General features: G+C 35.5%; 1 protein-coding gene across 4 annotated transcripts in view; it reads right to left on the minus strand.

The window, feature by feature from the left end:
- The window catches only part of TMEM87A (transmembrane protein 87A), a 46,175-nt gene that overhangs the window by 32,299 nt on the left and 1,366 nt on the right, over positions 1 to 12,510 (minus strand). For all 4 annotated transcript variants that reach the window (XM_079768893.1, XM_079768891.1, XM_079768892.1 and 1 more), the window contains exons 2-6: positions 12,271 to 12,331; positions 8,886 to 8,971; positions 6,075 to 6,188; positions 4,204 to 4,257; positions 4,077 to 4,121 (exon numbers count right to left, since the gene is read on the minus strand). In XM_079768893.1, the coding sequence (XP_079625019.1) occupies positions 4,077 to 4,121; positions 4,204 to 4,257; positions 6,075 to 6,188; positions 8,886 to 8,971; positions 12,271 to 12,331 (360 nt within the window). The remainder of the gene's footprint in view (positions 1 to 4,076; positions 4,122 to 4,203; positions 4,258 to 6,074; positions 6,189 to 8,885; positions 8,972 to 12,270; positions 12,332 to 12,510) is intronic.

Below are 12,510 nucleotides of genomic sequence, written 5' to 3' on the forward strand. Positions count from 1 at the left end.
CCTTTCCTCTAAAAAATAATATTTTTTTTAATATATTTTATTGATTTTTTACAGAGAGGAAGGGAGAGGGATAGAGAGTTAGAAACATCGATGAGAGAGAAACATCGATCAGCTGCCTCCTGCACACCCCCCACTGAGGACGTGCCCGCAACCAAGGTACATGCCCTTGACCGGAATCGAACCCGGGACCCTTGAGTCCGCAGGCCGACGCTCTATCCACTGAGCCAAACCGGTCTCGGCTAAAAAATAATATTTTATCAGAGTAGAGAGGTACTGAACTTGATCCCTTAAATAGGATTATAAAGTATTCCCTTTTGTTTAATCCTTTCACTTCTTTTTTACTATAATCTGAATAAATATTTCTAAGAATTACTTGTGATATTCAACTCATCTTTCAGCCATCTTTAATCACTAGGATAGGACTCAAGCCTTGAGTAGAACTTAAAAGTATATATACAGAAGGTCACTCAATAAAACACAATTTACAAATAGCTAATATGCATATACATAAATGTTCAGTTTTAACAACCATTTTTTAAAAGTACAATTTAAACAATTTAACCCAACAAACTGCATAAAATGCTTTAAATTAAAATCAGTTTGTTAGGAAATAGGGAAATTCAAGTCTTATTTTCTTTTGACCACAAATTACTACAATATTTCTCTCCAGAGCACTTTGACAAAACATAAAAAAAGAGTTTAAAAATCAATACAGGAACTTGGACCCAACAATTCCACCTCCAGGAATTTAGTCCAAAGAAATATTATAAATGTGCATGAAGATATAATTAGACAGCCCTAGCCGGTTTGGCTCAGTGGATAGAGCGTCGGACTACGGACCAAAGAGTCCTGAGTTCAATTCTGGTCAAGGGTACGTACCTAGGTTGCGGGCTCCTCCCTGGCCGGGGCCCTGGTGGAGCACGTGCAGGAAGCAACCAATCGATGTGTTTCTCTCACATCAATATTTCTCTCTATGTCTCTCCCTCTCTCTTCCACTCTCTCTGGGAAAAAAAAAAAAAAGGAAAAATATCCTTGGGTGAGAATTAAAAAAAAAAAAAAAAAGATATAACTAGACATTATGAATGTGACCTTATCCATAACAGTGAAAATCTGGAAACAACCCAATGCACATCAGCTGGGTGTTAATTATAAAAATCCCGGTAAAGTGAAATAGCACACAGACATAAAAAGGTGAAGTAGTGCTAAATGTATTAATTTGTCAAGTAAAAAGAAAAAATTACATAGCAGTATATAAAATATAACCTCATCTTTATTAATATGCATGTGTTCTGTGTAATCACATGAAACAACTAGAAAAGTAAATTACAAAGGTTGTTAAATCCCCACCCAAGGATATTTTTCCAATGATTTTTAGAGAGTGCAAGTGGGGAGTGGGGGTGGAAAGAAAGAAAAATGTGTGAGAGAGATACAGTGATTGGTTGCCTCCCACCACACCAGGGATGGAACCTGCAACCCAGGTACATGCCCTTAACTGAGAATCAAACCTGCCATCCTTTGGTGCATGAGCCAATGCTTTAACCATTTAGCAACTCCGGCCAGGGCACAAGTTATAGAAGCAAAATGTTCACCAACAAGAAATTGTTAATTCTAAAAACTAATATATCTACAAAAATATTCACTGCAGTGCTGTTTAAAATTACAAGATAATGAAACACAAGTGTACAGGATCTGTTAACAAATTGCAATGTATTCATACAATAAAATACTATTCAGGCATTTAAATAATGATGCCATAAATAGTTACTGAACTGGAAAGATGTCCAAGTTATATTACTAAGCTAAAAAAGTTATAGTAATACATATGGTAAGATTCCTATTTTTAAATAAGTTAAATATAAATATGCACAAAGACAAAAGACAAGATAAATATATTTATAGTCTCAGTGTGTAGTAGTATTACGGGTGATTATTTTTTCATTTATGTATATTTTCTAAAATTTTACAGTAATAAATATATACATATGAGCAATAAGAAAAAATCCAATGGATATTCTCTGCTTAAAAAAAAAAGTAATGAAGTCTGCCATGCCTACTTATTTTTAGGTTAAAATCCTGTACAATTATAATAGGGGGAGGGAGGGTGGAGATACTTCTAGAATGGCCAAATAAGGACTTCTGAAAATACACTCACTCATAAAAGCGACAAGAATATGGGCAAAAACTATCAAAATAAACTTTTTTGGAACTCTGGAAATTCTACAACGTTTTCCTGACGAAAAATAAATAACTGAAGAGTAATCTCAGTAAGAAAAGTAGCCGAATCCAGTAGAAAAAGCAAGCTTGTGGTGTTTTTGTTCACCCTAATCCTATGCCCCTGTTCCAAGCTCCTTGAAACCAAAATGCTCACAACTGTAACTGTGAAAAACAGGAGTTTGGCAACCACTGGGGGAACAAGTCTGGAGGCCCCGTAAAGCCCAGTAGCCAGAGCTCTCTGGAAGGTGCGGAAAAGCTCCATTCCCAGGGCTTAATTAACATTTATATGGCCTCACTCAGCCCATTCAGTGAAGACCCTGTACTCATAGCACTCGCAAAAACACTCAGCAACTGTGAAAGATCACAGGTGCCCCGTCAGTGTTACTAGGGGGGCCCATCAAGAGGCTGACTGAAACTTAAAAAGAAAAACTGGAAATAAGCTGTCCATAAGCGTTTTGAAGAGCTCTAAGCTATCGCTGGAAATCTAGAAGGCAAGGAGCACATGCAGGGCTGTGCATGTATGTGTGAGATTGTGCACACATGACTGAGAGACCTGAGAAGTCCCTAATCACTCACCTCTGGCTGATCTTCAGGCTCTGCACAACCAGAAAGTAAAAGTCCAGGCAGTTTTAAATTGTGACAGAAGTCAGACATTAGGCCAAAAATTGCATGATTCCATTTACATGAAATGAACAGAACAGGCAAATCCTTAGAGACAGAATAGTGGTTGCCTGGGAGGGGGTGCAGGGAGGGAAGGATGGGATGAGGAGTGACTGCTAACGGCTATGCCATTCCTTTTTGGGGTGATGAAGATGTTCTGGAACTAGATAATAACTGGTGGTTGTCAATATCCTAAAAACCACTGAATTGTATGTTTTAAAAGAGTAAATTCTGAGATATGTATATGTCTTAATAAAGTTGTTATAAAATTAAAAGCTTAAATCAGTTTTGTAAAAAGCATGACCCAACATGGATAACTGTTATTTCTTCTATATTTTTAACTGGCAAAGTTTTGATGAATTAGTTATTATGAATTATGAAAAATTTTAAGCATATTTATAGACTTCAATCTATCTCAATTTTTCAAAATCTCTCCCAGTTATATTCTATTATAAGATAATTTAAGGTGGAGTTGAAGATTCTTTCACAAAATCTTCTTCCTTTTTACAAGTAATATTTGTGAAAAATAATATAACCGGAACCACTTCAAAATGAAGATAGAGCTGCCACCCCAGGGGAATTGCCTTGCACATCTTATTTCACAAATGTTTGGAATGGGCCAAATCAACGCTGTATTCTAAACAACTGTTTGCAAAGCTAACTGAAAAGCAGAGTTCCAGACCACCAGGCTGAAAACTAAAGACATTCTTTAGAATTAGCACCACCATGTAGAGTGAAAGAATAATTTAGCTTATTTGCACTTATAGAAATTCCTTCCTTGACTTATTAACATCAACAGGAATTCCTTGCTTCAATTCCTCCCCTTTTTCATGAATATCCCTTGCCTTTACCTCCCAATCAGAACACTACTTCAGTTTCTGCCAGAATCAGTGATTCCCAGGATTGCAATTCCTCCTGGATCTCAAATATATTCTTTTGCCTGTCACCTTTGCTTTTATTTTTAGGTGAACATATGTATGGGGTAATAATTACAAAAACAATAAAAAATGATTGCAGAAAATATGAAAAATACAGAAAACACCAAGAAGAAAATAAAAATCACTCATATTACCAACCAGGGACAACTATTATCAACATTTTGGTATACAGCTTCCAGTCTTAAGTTTCTTTTTGAATGTTAGCATATCAAGATAATTCAAAATACACAAACATAAAAAAGCTGAATTCCCTACTACACTTACAATTTTTTCTCCAGTAAAGGTAAGATTTGTTCCATTCTCCTTAGCCTTTAAAACATTAAAAAAAAGAAAATTAATTAAAAAACTTTACTATTTACTCCCAGAAATATTTAACAAGGAAAACAATTACCTCCTGCTTTTCTCCTAAAAGAGGCAATCGATGCACAGAATCCCCAGAAAAGCTCTATGAAAGAAATATAAAACTAAAATTAAAGGTATGTAATAAAAGTATTATTTCTAAATTCATAAAAATGGTTAAAGCAAAACACGTTAAAACAGTAAATATAATAACACTAGAGGCCCGATGCACGAATTCATGCACAGATGGGGTCCCTTTGGTTGGCCTGCAGGGATTGGGCCAAAACCCACAGTCCAACGCCACCTGCAGCTCCCACCTGCTGCTCCTGCTCATCCTGGCCCCACTGTGCCTGCCATGGGCTCGTGCCCAATCAGATTTATGCTTCGGATGGAGGGATCTTATAGTTCCCCATCATTCTGCAGATAAGGAAAATGTGGCTCAAAGCTACAAAGCTTTGGAATTGAACCTAAGGTTCCTACCTCTTTGGTCCACTGCTCCTTCCACCACAACACACTCCCTGGCTATAAGAAACCTACCCTAATTATAACATTTACCTTTCTTACTAGTTATCAGCAGGTGAGGCATTTTCCTTCCTGAGTATTTAGAGCACATATTTCAACTCTGCTACATTAGACTGAGGAGAGGAAACCTTACCAATAGGGGTATATGCCAACATCCTGGAAAGATTATAGCAGATCTAAAATTAAGGAACTTTGGGCAGCAGTATACAATAGGTAGCTTTCCCGATTCAGCAAAGGCCAAATGATTCTCCTAGCCAGGGGGATAAATCAGGAGAACATCAGAAAACCCCCTACTCAATATCACATTGTTCCTAGTTTTCTTTTTCTACCATTACAAGATATTTTCTTTTTCTCCAAGTCCATAAAATCTAAGTTATAATAAGACCTCAATCTTTACAGTTCAATTATCAATTACTTCATTTGCTTATTACTAATTATTCCTTAAAGCCTTATCAATAAACTACTTCTAGTAACTAGACAGAAAACCTAGCTCTCCATGAACTTCCTTGCCTCTTCAAGGAAATTTGCTAAATATTCTGAAGCAATATTTAAATTCAGTAAACACAAAACAAAGGCTATAATTACAGTAACTATTTTTAACACCTATAAGATATATAATTTTTGTTGAAAAATTTGTGTCTAATCCTATTTCTAAGAGAAGATAATTTTACAATGTAAATCCCACTTATATGTGTAAAATTCAACCCTTTCACTTCAGGTCTATAGCAGTAAAATCTAAAAATGCTGACTTTTCTGGGGATATACCAATTAGATGAGATGACAAAATAATTAAAAATTGGGGGTTTCAAATGTCCATCAATGGATAAACAAGATGTGTTATATATGTACAAGGAAACATTATTCAGCCTTAAAAAGGAAAGAATTTCTGGTACATACTATATGGATGAACCTTGAAAACACTTCATTAAGTGCAAGAAGCCAAACAAATATTGTTATGATTCTACTTCTGTGAGGTATCTAGAGTAGTCAAATTCATGGAGACAGAAAGTAGAATAGTAACCAGGAACATATGTCTAGATATTATTGTTTAAGCGTTACAAAGTGTCATTTAGGAAGACGAAAAAGTTCTAAAGATGATTAGTGATTATAGTTTCAAAACAATGTGAAATGGCACACTTAAAATGATTACAATGGTAAATTTTATGTTATGTGTCTTTACCAATATAAAAAAAATTGGGGGTTTGCTTTTTACACACAAATAAAGTACATCCTCTTTTACGATGAGAAATTATGTGACTGGCTATGCACCAATCAAAACATGCTTCTAACTTATTTCTGTCAGAAGATCGAACTAGGGAGCAGGAAATAGATATCACCAAAAATACAGGCATTAAACTTTTCATTTTTTTCTATTTCCCTCCCACCACTACCAAACATTACCTGTGCCTTAAAGAGTTCACTACAGTTCTGGAACAATTTTGATGATGTTTGATATTTCCCAGACAAGCCCTTTTTTTCCCTAAGGTCTTCCAAATATTTCTCCATATCTCCTGTCTGGAAAAATAAAGAAATACAAAGTATTTAACTTACTTTCATAAGTAACATATTTAAAACATATAGATCACCTATTATACAAATATAGTTTGGGGGTTGCTATTTTAAAAATTAACAGCAGATAAAGACTCTATATAATAGTATCCTGGACTCTAATAGTGTTAGACTCTAAAGAAAGGGTAGTTCCTCTGATAATTCTAGCAACACTGGGAAACAGACTCTAGAGCAGTCATGGGCAACCTTTTGAGCTTGGTGTGTCAAACTTCGCCAAAAAACTGAGCATAACTCGGGTAGTGTGTCACTTTGAGGAAAAAACATTATTTCACAAATGTTTCATCCTCGGCATGCGGCCGCCTCAGCGGCCACGTGTCATTAAAAATGGCTACGCGTGTCAGTGCTGACACACGTGTCATAGGTTCGCCATCACTGCTCTAGAGGGTTTTGTTACAAGAAAATATATTTATATGATTTTTACAATCTCAATAGATGCAGAAAAATCACTTGTCAAAAGTCAACATCCATTCATGATTAAAACTCTTAGCAAACTAGGAATAGAATGGAACTTTATCAACTTGATAAAGGCCATCTACCAAAAAGCTACAGCTAACATCATGCATAACAGTAAAAGACTGACTGCTTCTTCCTTAATATCAGGAACAACGACAGCCACTCTTACTACTATTACTCAAAATCACACTGGAGATTCTAGCCAGAACAATAAGGTAAAGAAAGAAAAGGTAAACAGATTAGAGGGGGGGAAAGGGGGAAAGGGTACCATAAAAATAATATAGCTAACAAATATGAAGATAATAGAGGGATGTGAGGTAAAATAAGTACATGGATTTCTTCAACTTTGATAGCTGTAAATCTTTCCCCTTTAGAGATATAACTGTATATATGTATTGAAATAAATGTCACAATAAATTTGGTTAACATTCATCACCTCAAAAATACATGTATATATTTACAAGTTACTTGACTAAATTAACACCACTAATGAAAAGATATACTTGTGCTCATAAGCTAAGATAGAGCACAAAATTGTTGTAGCCATTAATAGCCCACTGCTGATACTCTGAAAACACTCCATTTTTGTGGCTTCACTAACTAGTTCTGTGTATTTTTCTCCGATATCTACATGCCTAACCTCACCCTCTTTTTTCTAAGGTCCAATATCACATCTCTATCTGCTTGTCATTTCCATAATTTTGTCCCATGACAAAATAACTTTTACATTCTTAACTTATACTACCTATGAAGACTGGATCTGCTAAGCTCTTGACCAATTTTATCAGAAGTTTCAAATATATAAAGTTTTTAACTATAAATGCATTAGTAATTAATTAGGAGAAAAAGATCAGCCAACAATATTTCAAATTATATTCTGATATTATCATCTCTCTAAATTCTTCAGTGCTTTAGTCCTCCTCCTATTAATCCTACCCAATGTTGTATAACAAATGCAAAAAACAATTAACACCACCACAAAAAGATAATTTAAACCCTAATATTAGGCAGAGATTTAAAATGTTTATGGTTTGAAAAACTGATTGAATGGTAGATATTTTTAAGACCAGGCAGATTATCTTTAAAAAGAAACCTCAAGAATAGTAGGAGAAATGTAATAAAAAAAAATTTTTAAAGAAAGAATGAAAAAGGCCTAAAAAAATCCATACTGGAGCCATAAATCTTCAATGCTCAAGTACAGTGTACAATGGTAATTCTGAAAGTATGGTCCATGGACCCTTTCGTTTATGAGGTCTAAGAGGTCAAAACTATTCCCTCCCCCCTTCCTCCTCCTCCTCCTCTACTTCCTCATCATCATATGTTATTTGCCTTGCCATCATCATCATGTTATTTGCCTTGTACTAATAGTGCAAAAGTAATGATGAGTAAACTGCTGCCCCTTATCAGGAACCAATGCAATGGCATCCAACTGTACTAGTACTCATTGTACTCTTCATAGTCACAAACTTGCAGTTGTGTTTTTTTAATATATTTTATTGATTTCAGAGAGGAAGGAAGGGAGAGGGAGAGAGAGATTGAAACAACAACGATGAGAAAGAATCATTGATTGGCTGCCTCCTGCACGCCCCACACTGGGGATCGAGCCTGCAACCTGGCTATGTGCCCATGACCAAAATAACATCGAAACAGACTGAGTAAAAGATACAAGATTCCAGCTGTCTTCTACTATACCAGACATTAAATAAAGAGACTTGCAAATATACAAAATAATACCACTCTTCTGGTGTGTTTTTTTAAGTATTTTATTAAAATTTTTTATAACATGCAGTGAGTTTATTATTGCTGAATAAATATTTCTCTATTTCTCTCTCTCTCTTTTTTTTTTTTAATATGGAACACTTCACCAATTTGCATGTCATCCTTCTACAGGGGCCATGCTATCTTCTCTATAACGTTCCAATATTAGTATATGTGCTGTCAAAGTGAGCACAGTTTTAATTTTTAATATAAATACAATATGAACAAAGGCATTTTGGAGTCTATTTTAAAATGTAACAGAATTCTGAGACTAGAAAGTTTGAGAACTGCTGGCAATTAACTACGCCTGCAACTTGGGAAGCATGGACTCTATTTTTCTCCTCCATGGCTTCCTGACACTCCTTCCTCTCTTGGATTAGGACCTGATGATCTCTAAAGTCCAAGAAAAGTCTGTAAGTTTATGTTCCTTACCTTGAAGTTGTAGATTTCATTGTAACAATCAGCACTTTTTAGATACCAGGTTATATTCAAAGATACATCACAAGGTTCTCCATCAACTATAAAAGAAGAATCTTTGTGAATAAAAGATAAACCCCACCACCCCACTTATTTTCTGCTAAAATGAGATATTCACAGGCCATCTCTTCTCTACACAGAAGGTAATGAAGTAATACATGCAAAAAGAACTGGATATTCTTCATATAAAATTAAGTTACCCACAAAAAGAAAAAGCAGTTAAGCAGCTTTTAAACTTTGAAACTGTATCTACTTTTATGCTTTAAAACCTTGAAAAATCTGGAAACAATAAAGCAGTTCTAAGTTAAAACCAGTCTTCTATTATTATCCAAATATTTATTGAGCAGCGCACTTAAATATAGTGCTACATGGCACTGTGATAGGCCAAAGATGGAAACAGGAGGGGGAAAATTAGTAAAACCCTTGAAAAGACTCCATTCTAGTTGGAGAGAGAAGGAATAACAACATTAGACATATCACAAGGCAATATTCCAAATAGTTCCACCAAGGAGAAAATTCATGGTTTAAAACTTGAAAGATACCAAGATTGAGTAGGAAGAACTATGAATAAAAAGCAAACCTGGCTGGGGAAGATAGAAAATAGCAAGAGCAAAAATAAAAGAGTATTAGATTCTTTTCAAAACCAACCTTAAGAGAAACCTCAAGGAACCTTACGAAATCATAAAAGCCTCATTAACTTAGTCTGGAACACAACATTCTAGTGGACCAAGGCATTGGAAGATTTGGAAGTGATTCGCTGTCTGGGGGAGAAGGAGGGTCAACATTACCTTTTACTTTGCTTCTTGCTATAGAAAGGAAAATATACTAGAAATTCCAACTTTATGCAAACATGACAAATAAACATGACTGTACCTAGGAACCTATTTTGGTTCTAACAAAAGCGGCATACCTAAAGTTATAACCTTTCACTTTGTTTTAAATTGGTTTTTCAAACTAATGTTTAAATGACACACTTTTATAAGGTTCAATTAAAATACACAAAAATCTGATGTGCTGAACAGAATTTATGGGAATGATAAAAGGATATTGCTAGCTTGCTATAGAAGAACCATACAGAGACAGGATTAATTAAATAAAAAGCCAGTAAGAAGTACCCCTAGCCTGACTGTTGTGGCTCAGTGGTTGAGCATAGACCGTGAACCAGGACAGGGTACATGCCCAGTTGTGGGCTCTATACCCAGTTTCATGGAAAGCTATATAACACACCCACAAAAGTATAAGATCAGAGACATGGTAAATATGAGAAAGCACAGAAGTGAAAGATAATGTAAATTTTAAGGAGCTGGAAATCCTCCAAAAACAATGAAATGTATGTAACTTCAAAATATGTAGCTTGTGTAACTTGGCAAAACACTACTAGATCAAAAACAGGTGAGAAAAGACTGTACATAATAAAAGTAAAGAATAGCATACAGGCTGTAAGGACAGAAAAAGTCCTTTCCTCTTCTTTGCTCTGGCCTTCCACAATTTATGAGAAGCACCTGGTAATTAAACCCCTAGATTATTGGCTCCTCTGATTCAAACAGCCCTTCTATTCAAACTGCAGGACAAGATAAGCTACTCTCAAGGCTACATTCTTGCATCCCCCTCCTCCTCCCTGCTATTTTAAAAACACAGGAATAATTCATACCAAAGTAGTCTCTAGTTAGTAGAAAAGTTCCTTTCCCTACTCCCCTTCAAACAAGCTTCTTTTGAACTCTTCATAACTTTTGTTCTAAGCATGTTTTACAGGCGTGGAAAAAATACTGATAAGACACCTCCTTAGGACATCTGCCGGACTGTCTCCTGGAAAGCAAACTAACTTTTCAAGACAACCAGCCCTGGTATCTGCTCAACTTCAACAGAATCCCCCCCTCCCTTCCTTGCAATAGCCACTGCTGAAAAGAGCAAGCAACCTTTGGTTCCCAGCCTTGTACTGACGAGCAATACTTGGCCCTTTGCTCCCTTGGAAGTAAAAACATTTCCCTCTCTGCATCGCTTCTAATTGTGAATTCTTTCACAGCCCGTCACTAGCCAGACCGCAACACAGACTGTCAGACAAAAGATAAAACACTGCTAACCCTAAAAGCTACTCTAATCTAGTAAACCAACCTCATAAGAAAGACCAGTGTGTCAGAGTAGATTTGATTTAAATAAAATTTAAGTCATTTATCAGGAGAGTATATTGTCCTCCTTCAACCCCAGTAAATCAACTAGAGAAAGATCCTTTTCTATCACTTCCCTGCTGTCTCAAACAGTGCCTGGCACATAGTAAGTTTTTAATAACTACTTACTAAATTATTAAAAGGATAAAATCATCAAACTATGACTTCCAACTTTGCACTTCATGGAGGTATGCATAGAAATATACATGGATGACTTAGATTTTTTATCCTTGATCTTGAAATAGAGCTGCCTATGTTCTCTAAAATAAAGCCAGTTTCAGAAATAAAAGGAAGCTTTTCTTTAATGCACAATGGGATATTTTGGATTCAGTGGTTTTTAAACTGGACAGACTGGTTTTGTTCTACATAACCCCTATTTCCTAATAAAGAATATCTTTGAGTTTCCTCTTGCAAAGATCCAAGTGGTATAATACTCCTTTTGCAAACAAAAGATACACTATACATATTCATTCACAGCCAGTGATCTGACAAACGTACGTCATATGTTCAGTAAACATCCATCAGGCACACAAAAGCAAAATTGGTATTGTCTCTATAACTCAGAACAGATTAAAACACCATGCTGGCAATCAACCAACACAATCTGTCTAACGATACAGCTGACCCTTGAACAACATGGTCTGAACTGCATGGGCCCACTTATACATGCTTTTTTTTTTTTCCCCAATAAATACCCATATTGCTTTCATCAGCAGCTAGGAGTCCATGGATGCAGAGGGCTGAATGTATACATTGATCTACGCCATTTTATATAGGAGACTTGAGGATCCTTTGATTTTAGTATCTGTGGGGGTCCTGGAAACAATCTATCCCCACAGATACTGAAGAACAACTTAAGTTTTGGGGGCGTCAAAAGTTATACATGGATTTTTTAGTGTGTGGGGAGTTGGAGCCCTTGACCCCCTCATTTTTCAAGGGCCAACTGTATAAACACCAGAAAAACAAGAAAAGAAAGTTCACACAAGTAAATATTCTGAAGATTATTCAGTGAAAGGACTTTAGTTATACCACATATGTTAATGCCTAGATAGTGGACTATTAAATTTCAGAACTTATATTGAGAATAAGTCAACAGAGGTAGAAAAGAGGTAATTTAAAAGTTTAAAGATCACTCAAAAACTCAAACAAAAACTTCATGAAATGCAAAAACTCACATTTCAGGAAGATAGTAGTATTTTTGAAGAGGATCTTTCCAAAACTAAAATAATTTTTTCCCTGCAAAGATAAAGGAGAAAGGTAATTAGCATGAGAACAACTCCCAAGGTAGAATATAAATAGTATAAAAACCTAAATTTATAAAACGTTGAAGTTTATTTTCTTAAAAAAAAAAAAAGGCAACTATAGCCTTCCTTTTAGTAAAATTCCACGATATCCAAACTGCAGGATTTTGAAGC

Source organism: Cnephaeus nilssonii (genome assembly GCF_951640355.1).
Source record: "Cnephaeus nilssonii genome assembly, chromosome: 4".
Taxonomy (NCBI): Eukaryota; Metazoa; Chordata; class Mammalia; order Chiroptera; family Vespertilionidae; genus Cnephaeus; species Cnephaeus nilssonii.